Source organism: Papaver somniferum, chromosome 3 (genome assembly GCF_003573695.1).
Source record: "Papaver somniferum cultivar HN1 chromosome 3, ASM357369v1, whole genome shotgun sequence".
Taxonomy (NCBI): Eukaryota; Viridiplantae; Streptophyta; class Magnoliopsida; order Ranunculales; family Papaveraceae; genus Papaver; species Papaver somniferum.
In genome coordinates this window covers 57,209,312-57,227,111 of record NC_039360.1, presented here as the reverse complement: position 1 = coordinate 57,227,111, position 17,800 = coordinate 57,209,312, and the positions used below count along the sequence as shown (strand labels likewise).

Sequence of the window (17,800 nt, the reverse complement as noted above, 5' to 3'; positions counted from 1 at the left end):
TTAGCTTCACCAGTAGATCAACAGTACTGCTCCAAAACAAAATTTAAAAATATCAACAAGTACGTCGAAGAATTCGACTTCCACCAGTTCTGTTCTCAGTTTGGCACAGTTGACCCTGACGCTCATGGGCAGACACAACCAGCACGGCTCACCAACCCCAACTATTCATTCTATTTTTATCTAAAACAGACTGAACTGAACCCCCAGACCGCCCTTACAGGTAATGAGACATCCATCAATCATCATACTAGAGGGGGATCCTTTGAAATCTGGAATATGTGATCACTAGGTTCACGGCACAGTTTAAGTTGAACTGTTAAAGTATCTTTTTAAGAGCAACCCATCCCCATGCTAGCCTTGAAAGATAAATTGGGCTTAAGTTCGCTGGAGCTGCTGAACTGCAAGACTGTCCGAAATTGGTCCCCTGGCATAAATGGCTATTGGATGTTGCCAACTACAAATGTGCACCAGTATGCCTCAGTCAGAGCTGTTCCCTAGTCCAACATTTATTTACTCCAAGCTACGTAGCAAAGAGATCAGTTTCAAGTTCCAACTGATAACATATTTGAGTCCAAACTTATTATAAATTTCTAAACTTCTTATAAGTTAACATCAGATTTTTCTTTGACAGGTATACCTAGTCAAAAGAACAAGGCTGATCCACAAACATATTTAGGACTAAATTATAATTGGAAGTATCAAGTGTAGTTGTGAGGTTGCCAACGCTATGTAGCCCGATCAAAAGAATGCCAAAGCACCAACCCTGTCACGAGGGATCAACCGCAGTTCAGATCCATGTTTGAGGAAGACATTGCCTAGAACAACAACAAAAAAAAAATCAAAGGGAAAAAAATAGTATGTCAGATAGTACAGTACGTGAAAGAAGAGAAACAGATGCAATAATAATGCATAAAACAAAGGAGTATTCCAGCTTGAAAAATCATCTTCATTCAAATATAACTCAAAAATGCTTATAAAGGGACTCGATCCTTTCTTAGGTTTAACTACCTAAACTTCTTGCAAATTTGTTGCCAATCCATGGAACATTAAAGCTTCTGCTTATGTCATGATAAACTCACATTTTGCATTCCAAGCTTCATTAATTATTATCATTCTATAAAGACGGAAATCTCCCTATCCATCGACAATCAGAAGAAAACATAGCACATAAAAGCTTGTTCTTATAAAAGGGAGTTACAACAAAGAGATGAAGATGTTCGAAAACCTATTAGAAAGATTATAAACCCAAGAGAGTAGGCTCTGTATAGAGCCACAGACACACATAATTCCGATTAGATAAGAATTAAAATCTGGTTTTCCATCAGAACTATCATGTTGTGACAGCACCACATCCAGAAATACAGAAACGTTCTTTTATAAGCTAAAAGAGCATAACATAAGAGTAAACCAAGCCACAAAACACAAGTACAACGAAACGGAACATACCTGCACTTTGCTGCGGGTTGATGCCCACACCATCTACAAAAATAAAGTGATGTGTCAAACACAACAAATCATCAAACAAAAACTATACACAGGCAAAATAGATCTATCAAAGATTAAGATCAACTCTAGACGAAAAATATCAATATCATTTATCAGATCAATAAAAGATAGAAACCAGGCTCACTCCTCGACTACCTGTATCCACAACTTTTGAGTTAATTAATGCTGCTTTTTCCTAAAACTAAGGTTCCACTTGGTATGTTGCTATGGAGCAAATTAGAGCAATCAACTTTATAAAAATTACAGTGAAGTTTGATTGTAATTCAGTAGTTGTACACTATGTTATAGCCAAAAGAGCATTACATATCTGCGTTCAAAAATCCCTGCAATCGGAGGTTCAAAAACAAACTGAAACATCAAACACTTGCTCCCTAACAAACAAAGGTATTTTGACTCTTTCACACCTTACAAAATCTTGCCTAATACAAGGTAATTTTCAATTTCCACTGATAAAAATTATTTGTGCAATAAAATCCACTAATCAAGTTCTCAAACAAGAGAAGTATTAATTAGTACCTAATTAGACCTAAATACCGTGATAACACAGAAGTCAATTTAATACCTTAAATTGATCTTAAACCTAAAAGAACGAAAACACAATTGAGGCAGGGATTGAAATTGAAATTACCATTGGTGATAATAGCACTAGTTTGTGGTGGAACTTTGAATTCTTCAGCAGCGAATTTCAATACAGCAGTAAAAGGTGCTGCCTCTGGAACGCTAAAACTGAAACAAAAATCAAAAATCGAATTCATTAAAACAAAAATCATAATACGAATATAGATCAAAAATCATAAGTAGATGAATTAAAACTCACACTTTGAAGGGAAGTTTTGGATCGGAAGTGAGTATGACTTTGAATGAAACCTTTCCACCCGACATCCTTTCGGTTTTTTTTTCTTTCAAAGAAGCGAAGAGAGAAAAAGATTTCAGTTCGTGATTTAGTGGCCTGGGGAAATTTTTATTATAGGACAAAGTTGAGCACGTGAAGGGCATACACGCAGTTAAATGGAATGCTTACTCTGTTAAGGGGTTCTAGTTTTCTTACACTTAAGTTTACCGAAAACTTAAAGGAAATTTAGGCGCACGCCCAAAAAAAAATAATATCAGCCCACAATTAATTTTTAGTTCCGTGACACCCATAATTAGAACAATTTTTTAGGGATCATTGTTTTTTGAGGGGACCATGATTTTATTAGACCACCTTCCCTATAGTTATAAGGGGTGTCCTAAAACATTGAAATGACTAACCTACCCTTAACCTAATTTAATTTAAAACCAACCTAATAACCACCTATATATATATAACCACCACCTCCTCCCACCACCACCTCCCACCATTGCCGACTACCACCACCACCACCTCCGATTATCACCACCACCAACCACCGATTACCACCACCACCACCGCCGATTACCACCACCACCTCCTCCGGTTACCACCACCACCAACCACCACCACCACTATATATATAGCTTAATTTAAAACATTAACAAAGATATTTTCACAAACCCATTACTTGTCATTCGTTTTTGGTTGAATAAATGAGAAGTAATCATTAAAATGAGTTGAAAATGGAAGTTGCAGAGAGGTTTAATGGAGGGTTTTTTTTCAGAGAAAAGTTCTGTTATCACGAATTAATTTTTTCTTAACCGAACTCATAGTTCGGTTGATTCGCAAAAAAATACGTTTAACCGAACTCCTTGTATTAGAACAACACAAGTCCATAAGTTCGGTTCCTTCGCAAAATAAGGATATCACCGAACTTTAGTTTACGAAAATAATGAGAAGCCCACAAGTTCGGTTCGTTCGCAAAAATATTAAGTTTTCTTTGTAACCGAACTCTACTTTTGAAACTTCGTAACCAAACTCTACCTAATTCGCCAAGAAATAAATTTCGTAGTAACCGAACGTTTGCCTAATTGCATATATGCATATATAAGCCCAGTTCAGTTGATTCGCAAAATATGTTGAAGTTTGCGAACCAACCGAACTTCTAACACTAGGTTACTTTTAACCTGCAGTTCGTTTGGAAACTTGGTTGTGTTGAAGTTTGCGAACTAACCGAACACAAAAGATGTACCCAACTAAATTGTTAAGTTCAAAGTTCGGTTACCTACCATTTTATCCTAGGTAACCGAACATTACACTGTACGACCAAAACCTTCATTAACGAGCGAGTTCGGTAACCTGCGTGTTTGGAAAACGTAACCGAACTACACTTTCAGGTGTGTTCGGTTACATGTTCTTGACATATGGTAACCGAACTGGCCCAAATCTACATAAATAATTTCATTTTTTTTGAAAGTTTTGAGCAATTCAACCAACATTATCTAAGTTTGAAGCATGTTTGGGTACCCAAATACCCTTCCTCCGGTTGTGGTTGGTAAAATCCATCGTTTTTCATGTTTTCCTTCTTCATTTTCTCTAACTTTACTCTCTCAATAATTCTACTTCTTTAAAAAAAAAACCATCTGATTTTTTAATCTCACTAATTATCTTTAACTTAATCATCTCACTAATCATTACACTAACTATTATTAACACTAACTAATCATCACCCAAAATTAATCACGAGGGTAATTTAGGTATTAATATAAATATCTAGATAAGGGGTGACCTAGATTTACTTCTAATGTCTTTACCCAAAATAAAACCATGGTCCCCCCAAAAAAACCATGGTCCCCAAAAAATCGTTCCATAATTATATGAAGTGAAAAATACTAGAACCCCCTACTATATGGGTTCAATATATAGAAGCCCCACTAAATGGATCCTACACTATCAACTCCATTCTTTCACATTTGCATATTTCTAGGCCCAGAACTTTTATTTTAAGGGCTTGATAATAAAGTGACATTTTTGTAATGACAGTATTACCCTTTTCTATATATACAAGCATAAAATCAGTAGATACACTTTCATTTCTCAAATTTCTTTCTCTCTCTTGCCTCTCTCTCTCTCTCTCGTCTGTAGAGAAAACCATTTCTAGGGTTTTCTCAGATTCATTTTTCACTTTTCGAATCAATTTGATTCAATAGAAATTTCGTAAAATCATTCGTCATTGAAGATCTGGAGATTCTGCTGATGATGTTTATGGATTTGTTAAACTTAGTTCGAACACCTCTGTTTTACGAAGAAGAAGATGATGTTTATGGATCTTTGACGATGATGACGATGATGTTCAATCAAATAATCGATTGAACTTAATAGATTTGATCCGCGTCTGGATTTTTCAGTTGATTCGAAGATGTGAAAGGTATTGATTCAAATTTATAGATCTGAATGATTTAAGATTTTTCAGTTGATTTGAAAAATTAATCAATTTATAGATCTGAATGATTCGATTCATTTAACAACTGATCATCTATGTACGAACTCTCAATTGATTCTAGTTTGTTGTTTCAAATCTATTCCATGTAAGGTTTTCTGATTTGAAGTTGTCGTTTCTTTTAATTTCGGAAATCAAGAAGAATCATCACTGTTTCGGAAGAATAGCAACAGAATCAAGGTACGTTTTGATTTTTAGTTGTTGTTATTGTTTGTAATTTCTCGATTCAATTTTAATTCCATTCTCTATTTCAATTTTGATTCAGTTTTATCGCAAATTTGATTTCCTATGAAAACCAATCTTGGTCTGTTTGATCATTTAGTTTTGTTTTGTTCATTTAGATTAGGTGATTTTCAGTTGGATTGAAGAAAAATTAAGGAGTATGTGGATTCAATTTTATAAATCAGGTGTGTATAGATTTATTTAGGAGTATGATGTTTTCCTATGAGGTCAAAGACTGTTGGTTTTCAATTATGGTTGAAATTACTACAACAATGCTACTTACTGTCATTTTGCATCATGTGATTCATGGTTTGATTGTGAAACTGAGTTTTTGAGTTAATGATTTGAATTTTATTGAATGGAAGCTTGAACCTGAAATCATACATGAAGTATTGCAGCCGAGCTTTTTTTCCTCACACTTCAGGTTTAGGTTTGATATGTGTACCTCTTAGTTACATTAGGAGAATACATGTGTAACTCTTAGTTACAGCAGAGAAATGCATATGTAACTGGTGATGTTGTTGTATTGTTGAGTGTTGAATCTACTTTGTTGAGTATGTAACTCTGTAGCCACTCTTGAGGTGAGGATATGCCTTTGTTATATACTTTTTGCAGTTAAGTTTTGATGGATATTATGCCGCCAAGGGTTCAGATGCGCATTGTGTGTTGCATATATGTTTTGATTTCCATTTGCAAGATTGATGAATTGTTTTATTCTGTTTACAGGTTAGAGATAGTGTATGGTTTTGCTGTAGTGTCCTTGTTGGAGCCAGATAAACAAGTTATGGTGCTAGGAGGCAATAAGGGTATGTAACTTCCAGATGTGTAACTTCTTGTTACACAAGCTAAATAGATGTGTAATTTCTAGTTACACATGATAATTAGATGTGTAACTTTTACTTACACATCTTGTTTGAATATGTAACTTCTGGTTTTAGTCATTGAAAAGAAATGATTTGTGGTCTGTTTTGTACGTTGTTTTGTGTTTTCATTGGATTGTTGAGATTAGTTTTTGTAGAAGAGATTGGACAGTTTTGATTATTGAATTGTGAATTTTCAATTATAACCTGTAATGGTGTATGAGGACTTGCACTTGGAAGTGGTTTAGAATTGGCAATAGTTAGTGATTTCTGCTAAGCTTCATTGTTGTAGTAATTGATTTTATTGAACCTTTTATGTTGCAACTTCTAGTGTACTTGTCACTATGATAGTTAGAGTGACTGGTCATCATGTTGGTTGATTGTAGCAGGGATGTCACTAAAAGTTCAGCTTGGCGTGAAGCATAATATCAGGAACATATTTTCTTAATCTTTTACAACAATCACTCAAGGAATCAACGCTAGAGACATTAATAAGCTTCGAGATGCAGGAATCTACACCTGCAATGGATTGACGATGCGTACCAAGAAGGTAAACCTTACTTTCTGATTTTGAATCTTAAGTTTTTGAGAATGTCGTGGTATTATCAAAATTTTAATTCATGTAATTGCAACTTTGATGGTTAGTATGAGAATAAATGGTAAATACCCACATGTGTAACTTCCAATCACACATTTCATATGCATGTGTAACTCCAAATTACACATGCCTTTTTATGTGTACTAGATGATTATACATGCTTGTTTTAGTTTTAGGAGTGTTTAGTTAGTGAATTTCCTTTAGATTGGTAGATGTAATAGCATCCTAATTATACTGTTTCATATTCATAGTTCGTATTTGTGTATTGTTTCATATTCATAGTTCATGTATTTATGTATTGTTAAATTATACTGTTTTCACTCTTTGTGCAATATTCTTCTTAGTAATTTGATGTAATTGATTGAAATCTAGTTTTGATTGACTATGTGATTTTGTATAGAGGTTATGGTCAGTCCATTAGCATATTATGTTTCTCTAACTAATGAATGAAACTGCATTTCTGACAGACTGTTGATTGCATTAGCTCTTAGTTTTTTGAATGAAATCTTACTTACCAAAAAAGAATAAAAAATAATAATAATAGTAATAATAATTGACAACCATCCTACAATCAAAATCATCGTGCACTATTGTCAATGATATGATCCTTCTCTACTTTTCAGTTTGTGAAAACTACAACCACACCTATTTTCTAGATTTTGGACATTGTCAAACCCATACTCAAAAAAATGCAGGCACGCACTCATTTTCTACGAAAAATTTCTCCCAAACCCATAGTTTCTGAAATTATGTTTCCGTTTTTTTCTACTTCTTATCTGATTCGTAATAAACCAAATCTTACTTTATAAGAAAAAAAACTGAGTCCGATCGTATTTCTCTTTGCTTTCATCTCCGTTCTTCATTGGAGCTTCGATTTACAGGTAAGTCTCAACATCTTCGTATTTTGTAAACCCTAGATATATGATCCAGTCTTTAAATATTTTGAACCTAAAGAAGTGTACAATCTTAGGGTTGGTATGAATATTTTCTGCTCGTATCAAGTGAAGAACTGAAGTTTTTGTTGTCCGTTTTGTGGGAATGTATGAAGGGGTGCAGAGCAGTTCAGGCAAGCAAATTATGATCAGTTCTGAGATCAGTCAGATCATATTTCAGAAGCTCAGAAGAATGGATACCAATATATTTCAGTTAGGAAGAGTTTTCATTGGTCTGGGTTTTGCGGGTCTGGAAACCAGGGAAAATAATGGTGTTGTTGTTGACAAAGAGAATTAAATGTGGAAATTTATGAATGTTGAATGGCTTATGAGATATGGGTTTGAGTTATATTTGTGTTATGCAGGGAAGAGATTGATGTGTAGTCATTAATGTGCAACCAGAGTGTAGACGTCTCCAGCTTGCCAGTTCGCATATCAATTGTTTGACAGAAAACTGAACCAGTTTAATACCAGCTAGTTCGCAGGTGTTCTGCACTGTTGCAGTGGGTTTTCTGATTATCTGATAGTGTACGAAGGTGGTTTGGAAGAGGTAAGTGAACTGGATTTGCATATTCAGTTGTTGGTACAAGACATGGATGGATTTTGGGTGAGATTAAAAATCCGAGAAGTCAGGGAAGGGGAGTTAAGGTCAGTACAGAGAAAGGAGGAAGCAGCTTGTTAGAATTGGATTTGATCCAGTTTTTAATGCAATTACGGGGTTAAACTGTTCAGGGAAATCAAATATTCTTGATTCCATCTATTTCATACCTCGAATCACGAATTTACAACACGTATTCATTGTATTACATTGTATTACCGTAATTGATTATTACATCTGTAAAAAGAATTACATTGTATTACTAATTGATTATTGCATCGGTTTTCGGTTTTTTCAGGAGGAAAATTTACCGTATTCATTTTACGTATCAGATCAGGAACTTATAGTGCATCTAGTAGTGTATCTAGAGAAAAATAAAGGTCAAAAAGATGGCACCTCTTTTTAATAATATGTGTATAACCTATCATGCTCTTCAATAATATATGTATAACCTGTCATGCAGTTGAGAAAATGTGCATCACCTGTTATGCAGTCGTGCAAATGGATGCATAACCTATTATGCATCTACAAAATTTGTTGCCAGAAAACAGTTGCATAGCATGTTATGCAGCAACTTTTTTGTCATTATTGAAACCAACAAAAACAAAGACTGGATAACTTGTCATGCACCAATAATAATATCTGCATAACATGTTATGCAGTTGTGAAAATTGATGCATAACCTGTTATGCATCCGAAAACATGGCCGCTTAATGCATTATGCATCGAGAAAATTGTTGCACAATCTTTTACGCATCGATAAAATTAATGCATAACATGTTATGCATCCAAGAATATGGCTGCATAATGCATTATGCATCAAATATTTTATGTACGCACTAAAATCAACCAAAACAATGGCTACATAACTTGTTATAGATGCGTAACTTTGTTATGCAGTCAAGAAAATGGTTGCATAATTCATTATGCGTCTGCAGAATGTGTTATGCATCTTTTTTGGTGGCTGCATAATCATTATGTATCAAGTTTTCGAAAATTTTGCTTAAAATGATGATCACCTCCGATTATTTCGTGAAAAACAAAAATCTGATATTCTTATTTGTACTCGTTGCGTAACTCTCTTAAAAAGATTTCCAACGATATGAAATTTGTAAAATTCCAAGGCGCGGATTTTTAGATATGTTATATCCAAGTTCCGTTGCCAATTATATCCCTGATGCATAACCCGTCATGCGGATGCTTAATCCGTCATGCAGAAATTTTTAATAATTTCATATAAGGGAAAATTAGGCTCGGGCCCAATCCATGGATAACCCATAATATGAGGCCCTTAATTAAAAGAAGTTTAAATCTAGGCCCAGAGTTATTAAAAGACATTCACACCCTTTTATACATTGTCAAGCCCATAATTAAATAAAATTTAAATCTAGGCCCCAAATTATTTAAATATTATGTGATGATGTTCCAACCACCTGGACCACCACCAACCACCTCCGACAACCACCACCACCAACCACCTCCGACTACCACCGTCAAGCCACCTCCGACCACCACCGCAAGCCACCTCTGACCACCTCCAACCACCAACCACCGCCGCCGACCACCGCCTCCCACCACCACAATCTCCCAACACATCCATATGGAATGTGTAACTAGAAGTTACACATCTGTATGGCATGTGTAACTAGAAGTTACACATCTGCATGGCATGTGTACGCAATAGTTACACATTCATACGTCACGAAACAGTTAACATGGGCATATGGCATGTGTAACTCATGTGTATTTTGAAGTTACACATCCATAATAAATGTGTATCTAGAAGTTACACACCTATATTCAGTAATTGAAACAATAATTCCATTTACAAAAACTTCTATATTTATCAATTGTTGTTGAACACAATAAATAAGCTAAAATACGAAATACGTAAAATGAAATCCTAGAAATAAGCTAAGAGATCTTCAAATAAAAATGTCATTTTCCCTTCTTATCTTCCTCGATTCCAAAATGCTTACGTATCTGCAACAAAATAAACATCCACGAGTTAGGTTGGATGAAAAAAAATTCATGTGTAACTGTTGAGTACACAAGTGAGCTAGTGTGTAACTGTTGAGTACACGTCATATTTTATTTAGAAGATGTATGTGTAACTCCCAGTTACACTACACATAGTATGTGTAACTCCTAACTACACTTTCTTAGATAAGTCATTAAGTGTCTTTCTATGATCTTTGTTGTTCACCTTGTAATTGTTCTATAGTTTTGCTTCTATGGATTTTTTTTTCATCCAACCTAACTCGTGGATGTTTATTTTGTTGCAGATACGTAAGCATTTTGGAATCGAGGAAGATAAGAAGGGAAAATGACATTTTTATTTGAAGATCTCTTAGCTATTTCTAGGATTTCATTTTACGTATTTCGTATTTTAGCTTGTTTATTGTGTTCAACAACAATTGATAAATATAGAAGTTTTTGTAAATGGAATTATTGTTTCAATTACTGAATATAGGTGTGTAACTTCTAGATACACATTTATTATGGATGTGTAACTTCAAAATACACATGAGTTACACATGCCATATGCCCATGTTAACTGTTTCGTGACGTATGAATGTGTAACTATTGCGTACACATGCCATACAGATGTGTAACTTCTAGTTACACATGCCATACAGATGTGTAACTTATAGTTACACATTCCATATGGATGTGTTGGGAGATGGTGGTGGTGGGAGGCAGTGGTCGGCGGCCGTGGTTGGTGGTTGGAGGTGGTCGGAGGTGGCTTGCTGTGGTGGTCGGAGGTGGCTTGACGGTGGTAGTCGGAGGTGGTTGGTGGCGGTGGTTGTCGGAGGTGGTTGGTGGTGGTCCAGGTGGTTGGAACATCATCACATAATATTTAAATAATTTGGGGCCTAGATTTAAATTTTATTTAATTATGGGCTTGACAATATATAAAAAGGTATGAATGTCTTTTAATAACTCTGGGCCTAGATTTAAACTTCTTTTAATTAAGGGCCTCATATTATGGGTTATCCATGGATTGGGCCTGAGCCTAATTTTCCCTTATATGAAATTATTAAAAATTTCGGCATGACGGGTTATGCATCAGGGATATAATTGGCAACGGAACTTGGATATAACATATCTAAAAATCCGCGCCTTGGAATTTTACAAATTTCATATCGTTGGAAATCTTTTAAGAGAGCTACGCAACGAGTACAAATAAGAACATCAGATTTTTGTTTTTCACGAAATAATCGGAGGTGATCATCATTTTAAGCAAAATTTTCGAAAACTTGATACGTAACGATTATGCATCCACCAACAAAGATGCATAACACATTTTGCAGACGCATAATGAATTATGCAACCATTTTCTCGACTGCATAACAAATTATGCATATGTATAACAAAGTTATGCATCTATAACAAGTTATGTAGCCATTGTTTTGGTTGATTTTAGTGCGTACATATAAAATTTGATGCATAATGCATTATGCAGCCATATTCTTGGATGCATAACATGTTATGCATTAATTTTATCGATGCACAAAAGATTGTGCAACAATTTTCTCGATGCATAATGCATTATGCGGCCATGTTTTCGGATGCATAACAGGTTATGCATCAATTTTCACAACTGCATAACATGTTATGCAGATATTATTATTGGTGCATGACAAGTTATCCAGTCTTTGTTTTTGTTGGTTTCAATAGTGACAAAAAAGTTGCTGCATAACATGCTATGCAACCGTTTTCTGGACTGCATAACAAGTTATGCAACAAATTTTGTAGATGCATAATAGGTTATGCATCCATTTGCACGACTGCATAACAGGTGATGCACATCTTCTCAACTGCATGACAGGTTATACATATATTATTGAAGAGCATGACAGGTTATACACATATTATTAAAAAGAGGTTCCATCTTTTTGACCTTTATTTTTCTCTAGATACACTACTAGCTGCACTATAAGCTCCTGATCTGATACGTAAAATGAATACGGTAAGTTTTCCTCCTGAAAAACCGAAAACCAATGCAATAATCAATTAGTAATACAATGTAATTCTTTTTACAGATGTAATAATCAATTACGGTAATACAATGTAATACAATGAATACGTGTTGTAAATTCGTGATTCCAGGTATGAAACAGATTGGAATCAAGAATATTTGATTTCCCTGAACACTTTAACCCCGTAATTGCATTAAAAACTGGATCAAATCCAATTCTAACAAGATGCTTCCTCCTTTCTCTGTATTGACCTTAACTCCCCTTCCCTGACTTCTCGGATTTTTAATCTCACCCAAAATCCATCCATGTCTTGTACCAACAACTGAATATGCAAATCCAGTTCACTTACCTCCTCTAAACCACCTTCGTACACTATCAGATAATCAGAAAACCCACTGCAACAGTGCAGAACACCTGCGAACTAGCTGGTATTAAACTGGTTCAGTTTTCTGTCAAACAATTGATATGCGAATTGGCAAGCTGGAGACGTCTACACTCTGGTTGCACATTAATGGCTACACATCAATCTCTTCCCTGCACAACACAAATATAACTCAAACCCATATCTCATAAGCCATTCAACATTCATAAATTTCCACATTTAATTCTCTTTGTAAACAGCAACACCATTATTTTCCCTGGTTTCCAGACCCGCAAAACCCAGACCAATGAAAACTCTTCCTAACTGAAATATATTAGTATCCATTCTTTTGAGCTTCTGAAATATGATATGACTGATCTCAGAACTGATCACAATTTGCTTGCCTGAACTGCTCTGCACCCCTTCATACATTCCCACAAAACGGACAACAACTTCAGTTCTTCACTTGATACGAGCAGAAAATATTCATACCAACCCTAACAATGTATACTTCTTTAGGTTCAAAATATTTAAAGACTGGATCATATATCTAGGGTTTACAAAATACGAAGATGTTGAGACTTACCTGTAAATCGAAGCTCCAATGAAGGACAGAGATGAAAGCAAAGAGAAATACGATCGGACTCAGTTTTTTTTCTTATAAAGTAAGATTTGGTTTAATACGAATTGGATAAGAAGTAGAAAAAAGACAGAAACATAATTTCAGAAACTATGGGTTTGGGAGAAATTTTTTCGTAGAAAATGAGTGCGCGCCTGCATTTTTTTGAGCGTGGGTTTGACAGTGTCCAAAATCTGGAAAATAGGTGTGGCTGTAGTTTTCACAAACTGAAAAATAGAGAAGGATCGTATCATTGACAATAGTGCACGATGATTTTGATTGTAGGATGGTTGTCAATTATTATTATTATTATTATTATTATTATTATTTGAAACGTACCTCTGAGGGATTTTATTGAAAATAGGGAAAAGAGTAATATTACATGGAAAGTGTTGGTAACCTAGCTACAATCTGAGAACCAACACCCTTTTGAATAACAATACCTAAACGATGAAAAAGAAAACTGCCAGTGCCACAATTTGCGTCATTGTGAGATATACAGTTCTTTAACCTCTTTACAAAAGCCACTGTGTCCTCACTTAGTTCACCTAATGTAGTGAAAGCGAGAATATGAAAGCCATATCCGTGAGACTCACACTTCTCTAAATATTTGTTGCGTTTACGGAGAATCGCCTTATAGAGAGCTTGGCCCGGGGTGAAAGAACGAATTTCCCCAGTGAAGGGAGAAACGCCTGTGACATCGAAGCATGTATCTCTGCCGTTTTCCCAGTTGTGTACTAATAAGTCAGCAGGCCTCAAAGCAGCATTCTCATCTGAAAGAAAACCTAAGGCTGCTTCTGTACGTGATGCGACACCGGCCTTGATACATATATCCATAAAAATGTCACGTACCAGATCGTGCCAGAATTTGAGTCCAACGTCACTAGCACAATGTAAGGCATGGTCTCCAAATATGTCCATCTCCTTATTACAGCTCGAACAATGACTGCCTTCAGGAAACAGCGGGATGCCAAGTCGGTAGCTGAGAACGCATCTGAAATGACGAGGTCCAAGGGTTTGATTCAAACCAGCAATGGGTATGGCAAGTAAATAATCTTGGGAGTGTTTGAGCTTATTGCACTGCCATAATACACTATCACGTACACTCAAATGATAGGTTGTGGGTATCCGTTTCTTCATTGCTTCGAAGTATAAAACATCCAGGGAGTGCATAGAATGAGGGGCTGTATCGTCAAAGCTATGTGAGGAAGAGGTAAGACCACAAACTTGGATGTAGGCTGCTAAGGCTTGCTGATATGTTGAGATTGAACTGTTAGGAGGGATGTCCTTCAATATGACATCCTGTATAGCCCGAGTTTGAAACTGTGAAGCCAAGTAGCAGTAATTGCTGGTGTCATGCATCGTATATACGCCTAGAACTCCATCTTTGATTGGTAGGGTAGCGATGCGCTATTGCAATGGACCAAATCCTGCCCCATCTGCAGTAATAAGTTGTCGCAAATAATGAAAGAGGTGATCGTCAAACTGAGTCATAGCTTGCTGCAATGCTAAGGGATTTGTTGTGCGCATAGTGAAGTATAATCTGGAGACCCCAGTACAATTGTGCAATAATAATAGTTCGCTCTGCGGATCCTTGAGCTTCTTGACGACTGACATGAGGTTGATGGTTTTATTCACTCTATGCATCACCATTTCCTTGCAGAATTGCAAATCTAGACTGACAGGACCACCTAGGAGTTTGACACCAGTTGAGGGTCGACCAATGTTGGCAGGAAAAACGCCTGGAATTAAACTCCGTTGATCTGGTGTAGGCCAAAATAACTCGGTTTTGGTGATGTTGAGGTGAAGACCCCTGCGGACACCTTCAGATTGAATTATAGCCAAGGCCTTGGAGACTTCCAACGTATCACCAATGATGGTGCCGTCGTCGAGGTACCATGCATTTAAGTCTAACTTGCACTTGGAGGCGATGCTCAATACAACAGGATGGAGAGTAAGTGCAAAGAGCAACGGACCAAGGGGGTCACCTTGTTGCACTCCCTTAGCCGAGGATAAGATGAACTCATAATAGTATAGCCGAGCCGGTTTAGCATAACAAAATTCGACCCATTGAGCAATTGCAGGACAATGGGATCTGACCTCTTGGATTAGTGTTGTACGATCAACCATGTTGAATGCGTTCAAGAAGTCGATGAGTAACATGGAAGTATTGTTCATTGTACCTTTTAACTCCATGAGTCTGTTGACGGAATGGAGTATACTTTCCCCACCACATGGCACTCCCACTCCAAACTAGTAGTCACCCAAATAGGTAGACATTTCTTTTCCAATTTTCACAGCTGCAACTTTGGAAACTAGCCTGCGCCATATAGTACCCACTGCAATGGGTCTAAGCCCACCACCAGGTTTCTGCAATGGTGTAAGGGGAGCACTAGCAATGTATTCACCTAGAATGGCAGGGCATTTTCCTGCAAGTAAGATATTTACCACCTTTGTGATTGATGTGACAAGCTCATCTGCAACTGCACTTGCTGCTCCACTCATGGCATCAAGTAGATGCTGTGCCCTGAGACCATCCCTGCCACAGGATGTTCCTTTGGGGAAGTTTTTTATAGCACCAAGGACTGCACCTGTGTCTACATCAATGGGATCAGCAGAGATTGGTTCAGTGGGTATAGTAGGAGGGTGAGCATGTGGGTGTTTTTCCTGCAGTCCCGTGAGTGTATCTGTAGTGCATGGTGCAATACCATTTGATGAGAGAACTCGAATAGCCGATGTATAATGCCCAAAACTCAACTTCTTCCTGCAAGCCTGCAAGTTGGCACTCTCTTGAGTCTTCTTGCTTCTTGGTTTTCTCAATGGTTCACGCCTTGGTACTTCCAACAGTTTGGTGATGAGAGTAACACATCCTTTATGTTCTCTCCAGGTGAGTATTTCACGATTGATAGAGGCAACTTGCAAGAGTTTCCTGTTACCAGAACGCTCTTCAGGTGTGCTCTTAGGAGTGTAGAGGTTGAGAGTGCAAATAGGAAGGAGCAGTAACTTTATCCATGATGATAAGTCAGTGGGACTCAATATGACATCATCCAAGCATGATTTAAGAGTTCTTGAGAAGTTTAGTCGACAAGGTGAGGGAATACTATTGATAGTGGTAAATTGCCTTTGAAGGACTTCATTGAGCAGTTCTACGGATAGGGATGGGGTATTCTCAGCCACAGTGTCTGTTGTGTCTGCGACAGTCGCAGAAGGCTTGGTAATATCATAGATAAGGAAATCAGCACATTTCCCATTGAATGGTCCTGAGACAATTGTTCCATGATGGCTTGAATGACGATAGGGTTTTTTCCAGACATGCATACTCATGCATAAACTGCAGAGCCACATCTGTAATGACCCTAGAACTCGTTCCCATGCTGTAAAAACATTCAAGTTGTTGCTGACTATCTCCTTGCAGGTTTGTTTAGCCTCTGTTGTAAGAAAATGTCTGTCATTAAGGTGTCTGGTGAACGAACTGCGAACGAACCCTCTACCATTAACCCCGTCTCTGCAATCGTCAAACCCTTTAAAAGGAAAATGAAAGTGATCACCGTATGACTCTGTATCTTCACCAGGATCATGGGATGGAGTAAAATCCGTTGCTGGGCTAAAGTATTGAGAATCTGATATAGAAGACGACTTCGTAGATGATGATACCTCATGTTGTGATGAGGAAGATGATCTAGAACGAGTACGACGCATGGTATCTGTAAAGAAAAATAACCGCTTTAACTGCCTCGGATTGTGAGAGACCGTGGTTAAGAATGGCATCAATCGAAAGGAGGTAACAAGGGGATTTGAAAGATGAAGAGTGATCATAATTCTATGGAGGAAATTCGATGCAATTGCCGGAACAAATTTGCAGACTTTCTGTCGCCTGTAAATCGCCCGGAGTTTCTCTCTCATACCCTTTCGATGCAATTATTATTATTATTATTAATAGCCACTCAGCGCGTTTTATTAGCAAGACGACGGAGTGTATATTACAAGTCGATGGAAGGCAACCGAGCGACAAGCTGTGCGCCAACACCTTTTTGAATAATGATACCTAGCCTATGGAACAAAGAATTGCCTATTTTGTGATTAACATCATGACTAACTAGGCAGTTTCTCAACCTCTTAAGAAATAAAACTAAATCATCTCCCAATTCTCCCATGGTAGAAAAGGCTAGTGCCTGGAAACCGTAACCAAGTGTCATACACTTATGTAAGTATTTTGTACGCTTACGACTCACTGCAGCAATGATGGCTTGGCCCGGAGGGGTGTTAAGAGTACTGGAGGTAGTGAAGGGTGAAATTACGGTCACATCAAAGCACACATCTTTGCCATCTTCCCAATTATAGACCATGATATCAGCTGGTTTAAGTTCCTTGTCAGAGTTTGAAAGAAACCCCAAAGAGACTTCTTTACGAGCAATAACACCTGACCTGTAGCATATGTCAAGAAGAGCGTCACGAACCATGTCATGTCTGAATTTTGAACCCACCTCACTTGCACAGTGGACTGCATGGTCGGCATAGATATCCATCGGTCTGTTACATATCGAACACCTGCTATTTTCCTCAAAGAAGGGTATGGCAAGCCGGTATTTAAGGATGGATTGGAATTGTCTTGGTGCGACAGTTTGGTTCAGTCCACTGATAGGAACTGCCTTGATAAAATCCATTGCATGATCACGTCTGTTGCATTGCCAGACTAACGATTCTCGTTCATTTAGGTTGAAGCTGGAAGGTAAGTTTTCCTTAACAGCGCCAAAGTATAGTGCAGCCAATAATTTCATGGGATGAGGGG

At 37.1% G+C, this 17,800-nt stretch overlaps 1 protein-coding gene across 1 annotated transcript; it reads right to left on the bottom strand.

The window, feature by feature from the left end:
* Positions 1-477: 477 nt before the first annotated feature.
* On the bottom strand, positions 478-2,444 carry LOC113356221 (ubiquitin-fold modifier 1). Its single transcript, XM_026599289.1, has 4 exons — positions 2,324-2,444; positions 2,135-2,232; positions 1,447-1,479; positions 478-815 (listed from the first exon to the last, which is right to left on the bottom strand). The coding sequence occupies exons 1-4, from the start codon at positions 2,386-2,388 to the stop codon at positions 739-741; spliced, it is 273 nt and encodes a 90-aa protein (XP_026455074.1). The 5' UTR covers positions 2,389-2,444; the 3' UTR covers positions 478-738.
* Between the last annotated feature and the right edge of the window lie 15,356 nt (positions 2,445-17,800).

What these genes read in the sequence shown, in the direction of transcription:
- LOC113356221 (XM_026599289.1), bottom strand. Translation starts at nt 2,388, where the DNA reads ATGTCGGGTGGAAAGGTTTCATTCAAAGTCATACTCACTTCCGATCCA. An exon ending in TAGTGCTATTATCACCAATG is followed by an intron (nt 1,480 to 2,134) that starts GTAATTTCAATT and finishes TTATTTTTGTAG; the next exon opens with ATGGTGTGGGCATCAACCCG. An exon ending in CAACCCGCAGCAAAGTGCAG is followed by an intron (nt 816 to 1,446) that starts GTATGTTCCGTT and finishes TTGTTGTTCTAG; the next exon opens with GCAATGTCTTCCTCAAACAT.